General features: G+C 45.5%; 2 protein-coding genes across 4 annotated transcripts in view; one reads left to right on the forward strand and one right to left on the reverse strand.

Moving 5' to 3' along the window:
* Window positions 1–10,120, reverse strand: part of FAM217B (family with sequence similarity 217 member B) — a 62,413-nt gene extending 52,293 nt beyond the window's left edge. Inside the window, exon 1 of one of the 2 annotated variants that reach the window (XM_069751211.1) lies at window positions 10,022–10,120. In XM_069751211.1, coding sequence (XP_069607312.1) covers window positions 10,022–10,101 — 80 coding nt within the window. In that variant the 5' untranslated portion in view covers window positions 10,102–10,120. Of the gene's footprint in view, window positions 1–9,835 lie in introns of both variants that reach the window. The other variant, XM_069751213.1, reaches the window with a different exon arrangement.
* Window positions 10,121–10,382: 262 nt separating this feature from the next.
* On the forward strand, window positions 10,383–13,779 carry PPP1R3D (protein phosphatase 1 regulatory subunit 3D). Of its 2 annotated transcripts, none has more exons than XM_069751214.1 (2): window positions 10,383–10,620; window positions 11,002–13,779. In XM_069751214.1, the coding sequence occupies exons 1-2, from the start codon at window positions 10,595–10,597 to the stop codon at window positions 11,960–11,962; spliced, it is 987 nt and encodes a 328-aa protein (XP_069607315.1). In that variant the 5' UTR covers window positions 10,383–10,594; the 3' UTR covers window positions 11,963–13,779. The 2 variants fall into 2 exon arrangements, with proteins under 2 accessions (XP_069607315.1, XP_069607316.1); XM_069751215.1 differs by having other exon boundaries at window positions 10,383–10,580.
* The last annotated feature ends 4,749 nt before the right edge of the window (window positions 13,780–18,528 follow it).

An 18,528-nucleotide genomic window follows, 5' to 3' on the forward strand; every position in this document is an offset into this window, starting at 1 on the left:
ACTCCTCTGGTCTGCTGGCCCCTGCAGCTCGTGTGAGAACGATCACGGGCGCTGTGTGCAGGGAATGCCAGAAGCAAACGGTCAACAAGAGTTGATTGTTTGGTTGCTAATATTAGTTCCAAGTTCTCATGTGGCATTATATTTTGCAATTTGCCTTTATAGCGAGAATCAAGGAGGCAGGCCAACCAGTAATCGTCATCGTTCATCACTTTAGTTATGCGTGTGTCCCTTTTGAGGATACGTAAGGCATAATCCGCCATGTGGGCCAAAGTTCCAGTTCTCAAATCTGCGGTTGTGCTTGGTTGAGGGGCAGTTTCAGGCAAATCCACGTCACTTGTGTCCCTCCAAAAACCAGAACCCGGCCTTGCCGCGCCACCAATTTCCAGTGGCCCCGGAAAAGCTTCCTCATTAAAAATATAATCATCCCCATCATCCTCCTCGTCCTCCTCCTCCTCTTCGCTCGCTAACTCGTCCTGTACACTGCCCTGGCCAGACAATGGCTGACTGTCATCAAGGCTTTCCTCTTCCTCAGCTGCAGACGCCTGATCCTTTATGTGCGTCAAACTTTGCATCAGCAGACGCATTAGGGGGATGCTCATGCTTATTATGGCGTTGTCTGCACTAACCAGCCGTGTGCATTCCTCAAAACACTGAAGGACTTGACACATGTCTTGAATCTTCGACCACTGCACACCTGACAACTCCATGTCTGCCATCCTACTGCCTGCCCGTGTATGTGTATCCTCCCACAAAAACATAACAGCCCGCCTCTGTTCGCACAGTCTCTGAAGCATGTGCAGTGTTGAGTTCCACCTTGTTGCAACGTCTATGATTAGGCGATGCTGGGGAAGGTTCAAAGAACGCTGATAGGTCTGCATACGGCTGGAGTGTACGGGCGAACGGCGGATATGTGAGCAAAGTCCACGCACTTTGAGGAGCAGGTCGGATAACCCCGGATAACTTTTCAGGAAGCACTGCACCACCAGGTTTAAGGTGTGAGCCAGGCAAGGAATGTGTTTCAGTTGGGAAAGGGAGATGGCAGCCATGAAATTCCTTCCGTTATCACTCACTACCTTGCCTGCCTCAAGATCTACAGTGCCCAGCCACGACTGCGTTTCTTTCTGCAAGAACTCGGACAGAACTTCCGCGGTGTGTCTGTTGTCGCCCAAACACTTCATAGCCAATACAGCCTGCTGACGTTTGCCAGTAGCTGCCCCATAATGGGAGACCTGGTGTGCAACAGTGGCAGCTGCGGATGGAGTGGTTGTGCGACTGCGGTCTGTGGACGAGCTCTCGCTTCTGCAGGAGGACGAAGAGGAGGAGGGGGGGGGGTGCGAACGGCTACAGCCAACTGTTTCCTAGACCGTGGGCTAGGCAGAACTGTCCCAAACTTGCTGTCCCTTGTGGACCCTGCATCCACAACATTCACCCAGTGTGCCGTGATGGACACGTAACGTCCCTGGCCATGCCTACTGGTCCATGCATCTGTTGTCAGGTGCACCTTTGTGCTCACAGATTGCCTGAGTGCATGGACGATGCGCTCTTTAACATGCTGGTGGAGGGCTGGGATGGCTTTTCTGGAAAAAAAGTGTCGACTGGGTAGCTCGTAGCGTGGTACAGCGTAGTCCATCAGGGCTTTGAAAGCTTCGCTTTCAACTAACCGGTAGGGCATCATATCTAACGAGATTAGTCTAGCTATGTGGGCGTTCAAACCCTGTGTACGCGGATGCGAGGCTAAGTACTTCCTTTTTCTAACCATAGTCTCATGTAGGGTGAGCTGGACTGGAGAGCTGGAGATCGTGGAACTAGCGGGGGTGCCGGTGGACATGGCAGACTGAGAGACGGTGGGAGATGGTATTGTTGCCGCCGGTGCCCTAGATGCAGTGTTTCCTACTACGAAACTGGTGATTCCCTGACCCTGACTGCTTTGGCCTGGCAAAGAAACCTGCACAGATACTGCAGGTGGTGCGGAAAATGGTGGCCCTACACTGCCGGAAGGGATGTTGCGTTGCTGACTAGCTTCATTGGCCGAGGGTGCTACAACCTTAAGGGACGTTTGGTAGTTAGTCCAGGCTTGCAAATGCATGGTGGTTAAATGTCTATGCATGCAACTTGTATTGAGACTTTTCAGATTCTGTCCTCTGCTTAAGGTAGTTGAACATTTTTGACAGATGACTTTGCGCTGATCAATTGGATGTTGTTTAAAAAAAAATGCCAGACTGCACTCTTTCTAGCATCGGATACCTTTTCAGGCATTGCAGACTGAGCTTTAACCGGATGGCCACGCTGTCCTCCAACAGGTTTTGGCTTTGCCACGCGTTTTGGGCAAGATACGGGCCCGGCAGATGGAACCTGTTGCGATGTTGATGCCTGCTGCGGCCCCTCCTCCTCCGCTTCAGAACTGCTGCCGCCTGCACCCTGTTCCCCCAATGGCTGCCAATCGGGGTCAAGAACTGGGTCATCTATTACCTCTTCTTGTAGCTCGTGTGCAACTTCGTCTGTGTCACCGTGTCGGTCGGTGGTATAGCGTTCGTGATGGGGCAACATAGTCTCATCAGGGTCTGATTCTTGATCATTACCCTGCGAGGGCAATGTTGTGGTCTGAGTCAAAGGACCAGCATAGTAGTCTGGCTGTGGCTGTGCATCAGTGCACTCCATGTCAGATTCAACTTGTAATGGGCATGGACTGTTAACTGCTTCACTTTCTAAGCCAGGGACGGTATGTGTAAAGAGCTCCATGGAGTAACCCGTTGTGTCGCCTGCTGCATTCTTCTCTGTTGTTGTTTTTGCTGAAGAGGACAAGGAAGCGACTTGTCCCTGACCGTGAACATCCACTAACGACGCGCTGCTTTGACATTTACCAGTTTCACGAGAGGAGGCAAAAGAGCTAGAGGCTGAGTCAGCAAGATAAGCCAAAACTTGCTCTTGCTGCTCCGGCTTTAAAAGCGGTTTTCCTACTCCCAGAAAAGGGAGCGTTCGAGGCCTTGTGTAGCCAGACGACGAACCTGGCTCCACAGCTCCAGACTTAGGTGCAATATTTTTTTTCCCACGACCAGCTGATGCTCCACCACTACCACTACCCTCATTACCAGCTGACAATGAACGCCCCCGGCCACGACCTCTTCCACCAGACTTCCTCATTGTTTTAAAAACGTAAACAAACTAACGGTATTTGTTGCTGTCACACAACTTACACGGTGAGCTATAACTTCAGTATGATTTAGCTACCCCTTTACAGGTGAGTGAGACCACAACGAAAATCAGGCACAATGTTACACACTCTGTTGTTGGTGGCAAAAAATGAGAGAGATGCCACACACGCTGGACTGTCACTGAAGCACAAATGTAAATATTAATCTCCCACTGATTTTTTTTTTTTTTTTTTTCAGGGAGACTTTAGGAAAAAAAAATAATAGAATAAAATGATTTTTTCAGGAAGAATTTAGAAACCAAATAAAATAAAATGATTTTTTCAGGGAGAATTTAGAAAACAAATAAAACAAAAAAAGGCTTTCTATGGCCCACTGAGTGAGAGATGACGCACACAGGAGTCAGGAGTGGCACACAAGCCCAGAGGCCAATATTTATCTCCCACTGATTGATGTAGTGATTTTTTCAGGTAGATTTTGGAACCCAAATCAAGCTAAAAAAATATTAGGCTTTCTATGGCCCACAATTGGAGAGAGAGAGAGAGATGGCACACCCAGGAGTCAAGACTGGCACACAAGCAGAAAGGGCAATATTAATCTCCCACTGATTTTTTTTTTTTTTTTTTTTTCAGGGAGACTTTAGGAAAAAAAAATAATAGAATAAAATGATTTTTTCAGGAAGAATTTAGAAACCAAATAAAATAAAATGATTTTTTCAGGGAGAATTTAGAAAACAAATAAAACAAAAAAAGGCTTTCCATGGCCCACTGAGTGAGAGATGACGCACACAGGAGTCAGGAGTGGCACACAAGCCCAGAGGCCAATATTTATCTCCCACTGATTGATTTATTGATTTTTTTCAGGTAGAATTTAGAACCCAAATCAACCAAAAACATAAATAGGCTTTCTATGGCCCACTATTTGTGAGAGAGATGGCACGCTCAGGAATGGCACACAAGCCCAGAGGCCAATATTAATCTCCCACTTTTTATTTTTTTTCAGGGAAAATTTATAAACCCAATAAAAAAATAAATAAATAGGCTTTCTATGGCCCACTATCTGAGAGAGAGAGATGGCACGCTTAGGACTGGCACACAAGCCCAAAGGCCAATATTAATCTCCCTTTTTTTTTTCAGGGAGAATTTATAAAACCAAAAAAAAAAAATAAATAGGCTTTCTATGGCCCACTATTTGTGAGAGAGATGGCACGCTCAGGACTGGCACACAAGCCCAGAGGCCAATATTAATCTCCCACTTTTTTTTTTTTTGTTCCAGGGAAAATTTATAAACCCAATAAAAAAAATAATAAATAGGCTTTCTATGGCCCACTATCTGAGAGAGAGAGATGGCACGCTTAGGACTGGCACACAAGCCCAAAGGCCAATATTAATCTCCCACTGATTGATTTATTGATTTTTTCAGGTAGAATTTAGAACCCAAATAAATAAAAAAAAAAAAAAAAAATGGGCTTTCTATGGCCCACTGAGTGAGTGATGATGCACACAGGAGTCAGGAGTGGCACACAAGCCCTGAGGCCAATATTTTTCTCCCACTGATTGATGTAGTGATTTTTTCAGGTAGATTTTAGAACCCAAATCAAGCAAAAAAATAAATAGGCTTTCTATGGCCCACTGACTGAGAGATGGCACACACAGGAGTCAAGAGTGGCACACAAGCCCTGAGGCCAATATTTTTCTCCCACTGATTGATGTAGTGATTTTTTCAGGTAGATTTTATAACCCAAATCAAGCAAAAAAATAAATAGGCTTTCTATGGCCCACTGAGTGAGAGATGGCACACACAGGGATGGCACTCTAGCAGAAATGTCAATCTTAATCTCCCACAAAAAAAAACAAAAACAAAAAAAACAGGGAGTGTCCAACAATTACTATCTCCCTGCAGTAATCTCAGCCAGGTATGGCAGGCAGCAATAAGGAGTGGACTGATGCACAAATTAAATAAAAAGTGTGGACAAACAAAAAAGATAGCTGTGCAGAAAGGAAGGAACAAGAGGATTTGTGCTTTGAAAAAAGCAGTTGGTTTGCACAGCGGCGTACACACAGCAATGCAGCTATCAGGGAGCCTTCTAGGGCAGCCCAATGAGCTACAGCGCTGAGGGGAAAAAAAAAAAAATGTAGCTTCCACTGTCCCTGCACACCGAAGGTGGTGTTGGGCAGTGGAAATCGCTACAGCACAAGCGGTTTGGTGGTTAATGGACCCTGCCTAACGCTATCCCTGCTTCTGACGAAGCGGCAGCAACCTCTCCCTAAGCTCAGATCAGCAGCAGTAACATGGCGGTCGGCGGGAACGCCCCTTTATAGCCCCTGTGACGCCGCAGACAGCAAGCCAATCACTGCAATGCCCTTCTCTAAGATGGTGGGGACCAGGACCTATGTCATCACGCTGCCCACACTCTGCGTTTACCTTCATTGGCTGAGAAATGGCGCTTTTTGCGTCAATGAAACGCGACTTTGGCGCGAAAGTCGCGTACCGCATGGCCGACCCCGCACAGGGGTCGGATCGGGTTTCATGAAACCCGACTTTGCCAAAAGTCGGCGACTTTTGAAAATGAACGACCCGTTTCGCTCAACCCTAATAATGACTGCTGTGGAGAGCTGGGTGTGGTGGTAGCAATCTGGCTGTGCTGCTGTGTTAGTTGTAAAGAGAAAATGGGTCAGGCCAGGCTCACACACAGCGAGATACGGCCGAGTCTCGCAGGTTAAAACTAACCTCTGGCACCGGCACTCCAGAGCGGAGCGTGCGGCCGCATAGCAATACATGGAGACGCACGCTCCGCTCTGGAGTACAGGTGCCAGAGCTGGGTTTTAACCTGTGAGACTCGGCCGTATCTCGCTGTGTGTGATCCCGGCCTAACGATCAATGTTGGAAAAGCTAGTTGCACTGGATGTTAGGAAAGTCACACCTTGAAGACTTCTGTGGAAAGCTGGGTGCGGTGGTGTCAATCAGACTGTGCTGCCGGTTCAAGCAGACGATCGCACCAGCAGATACTATCCACTGACCTGCTTCATGTTGGTCCAAGGATGACAATTGTGATGAAGTTCAAAAGTGCTAGAAGGGGCTTAGTTTGGGCAGTGATAATGAACGAACGCTGCCCTGGCCGGTGGCAAGTGTGCAAGAATCACTGCCGGTTGACCTACGCGGTGCATACCGCTACTAGTTAAGGTAGTGACATCACTCCTGTACCTATGGTGAGGTCTATCAGGTAACGTAAGGGTCTGTACTGGCCCTTGGAACACTTCCATATCAGGACATACGTTCTTTTTAATTGAGGATTTGCTATACCACTAGTGGCATAGCAACTGGTTTCTTAGACCTGTTTTGGACTTTTACTATTTTTATTCTAATTTTTACTTCTTGACAACAGGTGGTTGTTGTCACCCAAACAGGCAGCTAGAACCCCCAAAGAACCTTGTGTCTAGCACCAGTGGAATATATATATATATATATTTTGAGTATAAGGATATGTTCCCACGGTCAGTAAATGCTGCGGATTGGACGCTGCGAACATACACAGCGTCCAAAACGCAGTGGCCAGATGTTACAGCACAGTGGATGAGATTTCAATAAATCCCATCTCCACTATTCGTGCACGGACGCCTCCAGCTTTCCTGCGGAGACAGACATGCAGCGCATCTTTCTAGACCACAACAGGTCTATTTATCTTGTGGAGACACTCAGTCCCCGCATGATAAATATCACCAATAAACTTGCGGAATCACCTGCGTTCAAAAGCCAGCAGTGCTTTGGACAGAGCGGACATGTGCTGCGTCCAAAGCGCTGCTGATTCCTGACCGTGGGGACGTAGCCTAACTGTGTATTCTATTTTTTAATAAAAATGGAAAACTGTGTTTTGTTTTATTTCTAATAAAGGACTTTATTTTGGCTGTGTCTTTATTTACCATGTAACCATAGGATTAGTAATGGATCGGTGTCTTATAGACGCCTCTCCATTACTAACCCGTGGGCTTGATGTTATCTGACAATACAAAGGTGACATCAACTCCACAAATATGAACCCCCATTGCCACCGCTACAGGGCAAGTGGGATGAACCGGGCAAAGAGCCAGAATTGGCTCATCTAATAGATTAACCTTTTCTGGGCACCTGCGGGCTGCCATTTTTAGGCTGGGTGTGCCTATATCAATGGCCCCTAAGGCTACTTTCACATTAGCGTCGGTACGGGGCCGTCGCACTGCGTCGGCCCGACGTACCGACGCATACTGTGCAAGCGCCGCACAACGGGGGCAGCGGATGCATTTTTCCAGCGCATTCGCTGCCCCATTGTAAGTTGCGGGGAGATGGGGGCGGAGTTCCGGCCACGCATGCGTGGTCGGAAATGGCGGACACAACCCAGCAAAAAACATGTAACGTTTTTTGCTGCCGATGGTCCGCCACAACACGGCGCAACCGTCACACGACGGTTGCGACGTGTGGCAAAGCGTCGCAATGCGACGCTAATGTTAGTCAATGGAGAAAAAATGCATCCTGCAAGCAATTTTGCAGGATGCGTTTTTTCTCCTAAACGACGCATTGCGACGTGCAGTGCACGGCGCTAATGTGAAAGTAGCGTTACCAGTTTGATAATACCAGCCCACAGCTGTCAGTTTCAGCAAGGCTGGTTGTCAAAAATGAGAGGGGTACTCCACGCCATATTTTTTAATTATTTAAATAATTAAAAAAAAAAAAAACAGCATGGAGACCCCTTTATTCTTGATAACCAGCCTTGCTGAAGCTGACAGCTGAAGGTTGCAGACCCCAGCTGTGAGTTTTGCTTGGCTGGTTATAGAAAATACAGGGGAACCCACGCTGTTTTTTTCTTTTATTTATTTACTTATAGGGCAGGCGGTGGGTGATGAATCCTCCAATCAGCCTCTTCTGTTGTCACTGTTATTAGCAACAGCAGCTGTCATTGTTCTCACTGATCACCAGCAGAGTAGGGGAGAATGGTGAGAGCCGTCTTCAGCACCCGGCGCCGGGGAACAGCTCTTATTGTAGTGCTTCTTCCCTGGCACCTGTCCGTGTGGTACTGATGCGGCTCACGTGTGCCGCAAGTATTACACACAAGGACACTGTCATCTCCAGTACCGTTTTTTATTCCCAGTACCAGAAATATCAGGACGCGTGAAACCGGCCTTAAGAGTGTTCTCTAAAGCAAGTCAAAGAAAGAGCTCCAGCAGCACGGCAGTTACTTCCAGGTATGTCCCATAGGGACAAGAAAGCACTGACGCTAGGGAAGGAGACATTTCTTTTTTTATCTACAGGTTTCCATTCCCAGTAGCGTACCCTCTCTCTCGTGGTGCTGTTGTGGTAAGGGGGAAAATATGTTAAATCTTCCCAACTGCTGGCTGTAAACGTTGCACAACCGTGACATAAAAAATATATAAGAGGCAGTCTGCTAAAATCAGCGAGTGTCACATGCTGCATTCAGAATTGGGCATCTTGACAGATCTAAAAGATTTGATTAAAAATACAAATCTTAATTCATTATACAGTAGAACCTAACTGTGGGAAAATGAAATAATTAATCTGACTTTCCGTATTAGCAACTTACACTAAGGGCATGTTTCCACGTTCAGGAAACACTGTGTGTTTGACGCTGTGTAGAGCCGCAGCATCAAACACGCAGCGTCCAGATGTTACAGCATAGTGGAGGGGATTTCATGAAATCCCGTCTCCACTATGCATTAAAAGACGCATGCGGCATACCTGCAGAAAAGGACATGCGGCGCGTCTTTTAAGAACGCAGCATGTCCTTACATTGCAGAAACAAAGCAAGGACAGCGCAGGTGACCTGCCAGTGACCTCAGGTGCAGATATGGTCAGGATTTTACCTGCGTAAAATCCTGACCAAATCCTGATGCAATCCTGAACGTGGACAAATACCCTAAGGGTTCGTGCAGACAATCTAGTTTCGGTATGAGTGCGATCCATCAAAACATCGGATCGCACTAGGATCAATGTTATTCTATTGGGCTGTGCACATATCCAATTTTTTCCTCCAAATGGTCAAATGAATAATATCGCAGCATGCATGAATTGCTTCCAATAATCAGATGGAGATTTTCAAGAACAGCCTGAATGGAGAAACTTTTTTTTTTTTTATTCTCCACATCCTAGAAAAACGGATGCCACTCTGAGCAATCTCTGATCAGAATCGGATTAGCATAGTTGGACCGTTTTTCTCTGATGGAGAACATACGGTCGTCTGCACCTGCCCTAAACGTAATGCAAACCAAAACTTTTTTGAGGATGACCAGTGTGTACTTTACATGTATTATCAACATTTAATGTTGATTACTGCAACATTTTAATATGAATGCGGTTTCCCAATAATGATGTTTCAGGCTTTAGGAAACCTGGACTAAAATCCTAATAATAAGCCCTTGATTTCATGTGCACCATATGGTCATATTAAAAGTGAGAGAACAGAAAACACAGCTATCACCATATCCATGCTCAGTCTACAGCAATGACGAAGCATGTAGGATACCAACATTTACATTACCATGCAGGGCATCCTATCAACTGGCAATCCTGGACTTGGGATCCCATCACAGATTGCAGGAAATAAGCCCCTCTATTGTAAAATGTAGAACAGATCCATCCCGACATCACACACCCTGTGCACAGACACAGTATCAGCACACTGTGCACTCTTTACTTGCCTGCCCATCTCCGTCATGTGCCATTCCTGCCACCATTTGTTGTGCTGCTGTCACAGGGAGATGGTCTTGCTATGAGGTGAGTAAATAAAGCGCATCACTCCTCCCCTCCAACCTCAAAGGGACAGGGCTGGCATTCCCAGAGCAGAGGATTATGGGTAGTGCCTGCCACAGTAGAGCTGCTGATACCTGAGACAATGCACACATAGCTGTGACATATGATGTGCAGCTGCTCTTGCTCGTTTCCTAGAATCCACTTTGGTGAGCATGCCAAGAGGCACGTATACGTTTCAAAGGACTCCCTAGGCTACATCATACTGGTACCGAGTGACTGAAGGCTGTATATAATCTGAAGACTGGATAAGAACTGCTTCTGCAAGGTTCCATTTCTTGGCATCAGAATGAGGAAAGGTTCTACCCTATGGAGGCTGGGTCAGCACAGTGTGACCGTGCACTGTCTGATCCAATCACCAGAAAGGACATTTGAATACAATCCCATGCCCTCCCCATACAGAAAGGTTGTAAGCTAGTTGTGACTGCTGCTCCTCCAATGCTGCTTGCTGTCTGTCAGGTGGGAGTGTTCATTCATAAGGTCACCAGTCTGCTGCCAGTGCCTGCCAGGCTAGGGGTGTCACCAGTCTGCTGCCAGTGCCTCCCAGGCTAGGGGTGTGAGCAGACTGCTGCCAGTGCCTCCCAGGCTAGGGGTGTGATGAGCAGACTGCTGCAGCTACACCCGGAAATGGAAAAGGTGCGTTAACCCTCATGCAGTCTACTGATCTGGAATTAGGGTATGTGTCCACGTTCAGGATTGCATCAGGATTTGGTCAGGATTTTATGCAGGTAAAATCCTGACCAAATCTGCACCTGAGGTCACTGGCAGGTCACCTGCGCTGTCCTTGCGTTGTTTCTGCAATGTAAGGACATGTTGCGTTCTTAAAAGACGCGCCGCATGTGCGTTTTTGTGGGTATGCCGCATGCGTCTTTTAATGCATAGTGGAGACGGGATTTCATGAAATCCCCTCCACTATGCTGTAACATCTGGATGCTGCGTTTTTGACGCGGCTCAACGCTGCGTCAAAACGCGTTTCCTGAACGTGAAAACATACCCTTAGAGGAGCATTTGTTCACATTCTGGGACTAAAGTATCTGCTGCTTTCAACTTTTCACAGGTCAGCAACATGGGAAATGAAAGCTGTTGGAGAAATTCCAGTATGTGACGATTTTCAACTCATCATGTCTTTCACGATGCATCCTTCTATAATAACTCGCAAAGAAAAAGCTGAGCTCAGTATCCCCCGCAGCATAAGTTATATCAATAACCTTTACCAACATGCACAACTGCCAGAAGGATTTGGTTCACCAGGAGTTTCCTTAATCAAAGAGCAACACAGATCAAGCCTGCCACCTCGGCCAGAGAATAAGGTGAGCAACAGCTGCGACCCAGAACTGCGGCCTATTATGCGGCGCAGAACAAAATCTCTGCCTAGTTCTCCGGAGAGAAAGACTGCTGCCAAATGTCGGCCTCGGTGCCAGAAAGTCAGGTTTGCAGATTCACTTGGCTTGGAGTTGGCTGAAGTGAAGGTATTCAACACTGGGGACAATCCATTCATCCCTCTCCATGTTCTCTCCCGGTTGTCCATCAACTCAGACTTGTGTTGCAGTCAAGATTTCGAAGTTTCCATCCAATATTTGGAGCCCGACTTCAAACAGCCTGTGGAGGGTGGAGATTTTCCGGAGCGTCTCCATCAATATTGTGTCTGCTTAGAGAAGGTTACCAGCTCGGAAGAGCTGGGCATTTCTGGCACCATTCGAGTGGTAAATCTTGCCTTTGAGAAAATGGTTTTAGTGAGGTATTCATTCACCAACTGGAAAACTCATTATGAAGCAAAAGCTACTTGGCAAAAAAGCGACGCCACAGTTGTTCCTGGCACAGATATATTTGCCTTTGTTATTCCGTTACCACCCTTCCTCCAGCAAATTTGCTCTGTGGTCCAATTTGCCATAAGGTACCAGGTTGCTGGCAAAGATTATTGGGATAACAACTATGGTAAAAACTATACTTTTATATCAAAGAGCCATAGACTTAAAATGCCAAAAGACTGTGAGCAGAGCTGGATCCATTTCATCTAATGTATTAATTAGCGATCTTTTACTGGAGAAAATGGCCCGGATACAATAAATGTGTGCTCAGGTTTGTAGCCTGCGGCTTCTGGGGTCACACGGGATCATCACTCACAATCTAGAATAAGCCACTGACAGCAGGGACTGATCCGGTGGATGGAGCTGCTGGACTGAACACTGTGTGGTTTGCACATGATTTTACATACGTGTTGTAAATTGCTGTCAAGGAAATATTTGTTGGGTGTTGTTGCTTGGTTATAGTTAGATAATTCTATAGCAGCTATAGGTGTTTAATAATATGTGATAAATATGTCAGTTTTGTGCTTTAGTTAAAGGTAACATTGTGCATACATAGGGCCTCAGCTAGGAATGCATTGTTAGGGTATGTCCACACTTTGCGGATTCTCTGCGGATCCGCAGCGTTTTTTGCAGTGCAGAAACGCTGCAGATCCGCAATTGATTTACAGTACAATGTAAATCAATGAGAAAAAAAAAATGCTGTGCACACTTTGCGGAAAATGCAAACGCTGCGGTTTAAAAGAAGTAGCATGTCACTTCTTTTCTGTGAATCTGCAGCGGTTTTGTACCCATTCCATTATAGAAAACCGCAGGGGTAAAAACCGCAGCAAATCCGCAAGAAAACCGCAGCAAAAATGCACAAAAACCACTGCGGAACCGCACAAAAAACACGACAAATCCGCAGGTGCGTTTTCTGCCAGGAGAGGCAGAATCCACACCAGAAATTCCTAAGCCTAATCCGCAACGTGTGCACATAGCCTAAAACTTCAGTGTGAAATGGCATTCACCAAGATTCCTATGAAAAAAATCTGGGTTGGCACGTAATATTATATAAATGTCTGGATAGCTGAAATTTCACTCCAGCGATATCAGCTCATTGCTGGAGATTCAGGTGAAATCACGTGATCAATGGGGCACTTTCTCCAGAGGACGGGGTGTCTTGTTGTAATCCGTCTAAACTAAAAATTATGATCTGAAAGAATCATATTGCCAGGTAATGTTTATTGTAAACGTTTCTTCAGCCATTATAAGACACGTGTGTCTCCTTTTTGATAATGAATTCATCAGATTTAGCATATTAGCAATTTCTGTTTGATTATGAAGAAAACATGGATGGTGTAAAACAAATCTCAGGTGAAAGGGAAATTGTCACTTGATTTATGCTGCCCAAACCATGAGCAGCATGAATCAGAGCCTGGCAGCCTGATATGTTTTTCTTTTAATTTCTGCATTGTTTCAGATAGAACATAGTTTGAAGAACCACATGGATCCTGTAGGTAGAGATCAATTAGTCTGGGTCCTCCTCATCCTACTACAGTTAATTGACAGGTCCTTGGCTATGCACAAACATAGAAGAGACCTGTCGATCAACTACAGCGGGGCGAGAAGAAGCCGGACAAGTCAGTCTCTCCCTATAGTCCCCGGCCCCCTCTTCAATCTGTTTACATGAAACATTTAAGAGAGAAAATACCTGGCTGTAATCGTGCGGTCAGGCCCAGATTCATGCCGTCTGTGGTTTGGGCAGCATGAATTGAGTGACACGTCCCCTTTACAGCTACCATTACACAAGTTCAGGAAAAATCTGATTAATGTGGACCATTTCTTACAGTTTGTCTTTACCATGTAACTGCCTCAGATGATACAACCAATCAGTATTTTATTACAAATATGATTTTCAACTATGCAAACTGTGATAAGTTTTTGTATTCATATAGTCACACTATAGAGAAATGTACAATCTCCCTGATCTATACATGAATATTAATAAATACAAAGTCTTTTCTTCTCCGCTCCTGGGGAGAAATCCATATACTGCATCTGTATCAAATCTTTAGGGACATTGCATATTACAGAATATATACATGTCATCTAACCTACATAAGTCACTGAAGTATTATAGCCTGATCATTTGCTTTGGAGCCTACCACTATAATGTGGCTAGAACAAGTGGCCTGTTTGGAGTTGCCACGACTACATGTTCATAGTCAAGTAGCTTATATATGATATGTGGATAATCCCTGCAGGAAAGGGAGAAATGGTAGGGCTTTCTGAGCATAATAAGTGTGAAATTAAAATCATAATGGTGAGTAAAGTATCTCACCTGGTGAAGTAATGCAGATAGGGCACAACTCCGTATACGTGTGTTAGAAGCAAGTGTAGTTGCAGCTGACCTGGTGTGCTGTAAGGAAATCTTCTAGGATAAATTCCAGCAGAGAGCAATCAGAGATGAGGGATCCAGGTGCTAGGCGCTCCCAAACAATAGAAAAAATTCATCCGAAAATGGAGAAAAGGTTTAAAAATTTATTTAAAATGACAGCGCGTTTCGCTTGCCAATAGCCTTCCTCAGCTGTCTGAAAAGCTAATGAGATAATTATCCTTGAGGTCTTCCAGACACCTGAGGAAGGCTGTTCGCATTCAAAACACATTGTGGTTTTAAATACATGTTTTTAAATATTTTTTCATTTTTGGATGATTTTTTAATATTGTTTCTGTGCGCCTAACACCTGGATCCCTCATCTATAATCAAGTAGCTGCAAACTACAACTTAGCTGGGACCCCAAATTGTGACTGCATTAAAGAGATAGCTGATAGTTGTTAGATTGATGAAGGTCCAACTATTGGGACCCCCACTGATCACTAGGATGGAGGAATATGGGGAGGAACTATGAGATGGACCACCTAACACAAACATGCCACAGTGTCGTAAGTACATGGCAGTAGTAACCAATTAGCATTCTCTAGCCAAGAACCACTGCATTACCACATGTCCTGTCATCTATTTAAGGAAAAATCGTACATTACAACAAAATTGCATATAGTATTTGTTTCAGCAATGTAGCATTTCACCGCTATAAGGCTAAAGTGGTGTTTCCCTTAAAGCTTGATCTCCTCAAAGTTTGATCTTTATGGAAAATAACACAACTTCAACATCACCTATTGCTCGCTATTCACTGATGGTCTTTGTTGACATAGCGGCAGGGGTGACATCACATCTATGGCACATGACTGCTGCAGCCAATCGCTGAGCAGACATGACATTTGATGTAAAGATACAGCTAAGCTCAGTGATTAGCTGCAGAGGTCATGTGTTGTAGAGGTAGATTGCGAGCATGTAAACATAGACTAATGGGAATCAATAAAGAGGCAGCACTGGAATGGCTAGGAGGGCTGGTTTTTTTGTTTGCATAGAAAGCAAGCCTTAGAACAACATACTTTTTTAGCCCTTCCACCCAACATTTAATTATTTCAAGACACTCGGGTACTGTAAAAACCTTTGCCTTAGTGTCACTTTATTTGTGCCACAAGCTTTGTCTTATGTATGAGCAATTATACTGCAGCGATAAACCATCACCCCAACTATCCTCTCTGGGGATTTTGTGCTTTTATAGGCTGCTGTAAAGGCATTATATTAAGGTTACAGAACAATATTCCAAGCAGACAAAAAAGTAAAAAAAAGTACTGAAAGAATACCCAAGTCACAGTGGGGTATATTTATCAACGTTACCTAATATTTAGATAGAGCCAAAAGACTAGACAGAGTTAAAATGCACCAAATTGTTTAGTTTTTCATGTTGATTTATAAATCTAATCTAATTTTAAGACGGTTTAGTCTGAGTTTACACCACACATTAGTTGGCTTTCTTTATGCCAGAAATAAGTGCCACAATTTTGGCTAATTTTTTGTTGTACGATGTCTTATGTGAGGCCATGCCCATTTATTTTAATTGAGCAACACCGCCTTGTTGAACAAGACGTAAAAAGTGTTTAAAATATATTATTGAATATGATGCAAGTCATGAAAGACAGTTTTATTTGTGATGTATTTACCTTGCCAAATATGCCCCATACTGTATGGATCTTATGTATTTACTAGATGGTGGCCCGATTCTAACGCATTGGTATTCTAGAATATGCATGTCCATGTAGTATATTGCACAGCCCACGTAGTATATTGCCCAGCCATGTTGTATTTCCCAACCACGTACTATATTGCCCAACCACGTACTATATTGCCCAACCACGTACTATATTGCCCAACCACGTACTATATTGCCCAGTCACGTACTATATTGCCCAGTCACGTACTATATTGCCCAGCGACATAGTATATTGCCCAGTCACGTAGCATATTGCCCAGTCATGTAGTATATTGCACAGTCACGTAGTATATTGCAGTCACGTAGTATATTGCACAGTCACGTAGTATATTGCACAGTCCGCGTTGTATATTGCCCAGCCCGCGTAGTATATTGCCCAGCCCGCGTAGTATATTGCCCAGCGTGCGTAGTATATTGCCCAGCCCGCGTAGTATATTGCACAGCCCACGTAGTATATAGCAATGTGGGCATCATATACCTGTTAAAAAAAAGAATTAAAATAAAAAATAGTTATATACTCACCCTCCGTTTGCCCCTGGATCCAGGAAGCGTTTACCGACGCTCCTCGCGCGCTCCGGTCTCAAGAGTGCATTGCAGTCTCGAGACCGCTACGTCATCATCTTGCGAGATCGCAATGCATGGACTGGTCACCGGATCGTCGCGAGGAGCGGGAAAGGCGCCGAAAGGTGAGTATATGATGATTTTTTTAAATTATTTTTAACATTTGATCTTTTTACTATTGATGCTGCATAGGCAGCATCAATAGTAAAAAGGTTGGTCACACAGGGTTAATAGCAGCGTTAATGGAGTGCGTTACATCGCGGCATAACACGATCCATTAGCGCTGCCATTAACCCTGTGTGAGCGCTGACTGGAGAGGAGTATGGAGCGGGCACTGACTGCGGGGAGGAAGGAGCAGCCATGATGCTGCCGGACTGCGCCCGTTGCTGATTGGTCGTGGCAATGGTCGTGGCTAGAGTTGAGCGACCTTGACCTTTCTAGAGTCGAGCCGGTTTTCGCGAAACCCGACTATCTCAAAAGTCGAGTCGAGTGGAATCGGCCGATTATCGCGAAAAGTCGGGGATCGACCGAAACACGAAACCCAATGCAAGTCAATGGGGGAGCATAGTCGGCAGTGAGTAGAGGCCAGGAAAACATGTACAGAGCCCATTGTATTGGCAAAAACATCCATTCTTGCTACTGAAGCTTGTCAATCGTAATTTAGCTTATAATTGTAAGGCATTTGAAATTGGGGGTCATTTGGCTAAAGTTGTGGGGGGTAGGACTGGTACAAGCAATTAGTGGGCCCAGGACATCTGGACCACGTCACGGCAGTGGAGCAGGGAGAGGTAAGTATTTCAACTTTGCAAGTGCTGTGATCCTGAGCAAGCAGGGGGGGCCCACTCGTTGGCACTGGCACAAGGCCCTTCAAAGTACAGCGGTGTGTTTGCACGGCGGGGGCGCCTCCCACCGGCAGCAACACTTTTGCGTACTATGAGAGGCCCTGTGCCAGTGACGTCGCCAACGAGTATTCCTCCCCCCACCTGATGAAGGAACCTGCACCTTCATCTTCACCTTCCTCTTTGTCCCCGTGTAATGTGGTATGGTATGCGGGAAGGGGGACCTGACTTTCAGCAGGGTCACAATCTTGCAGTGTAGCATGCACGGGGAATGTTGCGTTATGGGTCAATGTACCAGCAGACTCATCTATCACTGGCTGGGCAATGGGCAGGATGAGGGGGAAACAGACATGGGCCCAAAGAATAAAGTAGGCTAAATGCAGTTCAAAATTGGTAACAGGACTAACCAGGGGGCATTGCTTTGTTCAGTGGAGGACAACTGGAATGAGAGGCTGACACAGAGAGTAGGCCCAAATCAGTAAGTATTCTAAATGCAGTTCAAAATTGGCAACAGTAGTAAACCGGCGGCACAGCTTTGTTCACTGTAGGAGAACAGCAAGGAGCGGCAGACACAGATAGATGGCCCCAACCCAACTAGTAGGCCTAATGCAGTGTTGTTTTCAACAACTACTTAAGAAGAGCCAGAAGATCGAAGCAATGGAGACGAAACCTGGGGAACACCTTGGAGTGGAACACACCGTGTCTACACCCCATACCCAATTTGTAGGCCTAATGCAGTGTAGTTTTCAACAACTACTAAACGAGAGTCAGAAGATTGAAGCAATGGCGAGGAAACCTGGGGAACACCTTGGAGCGGCAGACACCGTTAGTAGGCCCTACCGAAGTAGTAGCCCCAATGCAGTTTTCAAATTCCTAGAGGCTGAAAACCAGACTATTGACGCTCAGCTTTTTTCAAAGGAGGACAGCTGTATTGAGTGGCGCAGACAGACACAGGTAGTAGGCCTTAAACCAAAAATGTGGCTCAATGCAGTTTAAAAAAGGTTACAGGGGTACACAGGCAGCATTGGTCTGGTCAGTGGAGGACAATTTCAATTATGGACCGCAGACAGACTTTGTACGCCTACTATTAAAAAAAGGATGCTCTATGCAATTAAAAATAGGTTCCAGGGGTCCACGGGCAGCAGTGGTGTGGTCAGTGGAGGAGTATTGGAAGGAGGGACCGCAGACAGGCGTAGTAGGCCTAACATAACAAAATTAGGCTGTAGGCACTTTAAAATTGGTTCCAGGGGTACACGGGCAGCAGTGGTGTGGTCAGCGG

The sequence above is a fragment of the Ranitomeya imitator genome, chromosome 2, assembly GCF_032444005.1.
Source record: "Ranitomeya imitator isolate aRanImi1 chromosome 2, aRanImi1.pri, whole genome shotgun sequence".
Taxonomy (NCBI): domain Eukaryota; kingdom Metazoa; phylum Chordata; class Amphibia; order Anura; family Dendrobatidae; genus Ranitomeya; species Ranitomeya imitator.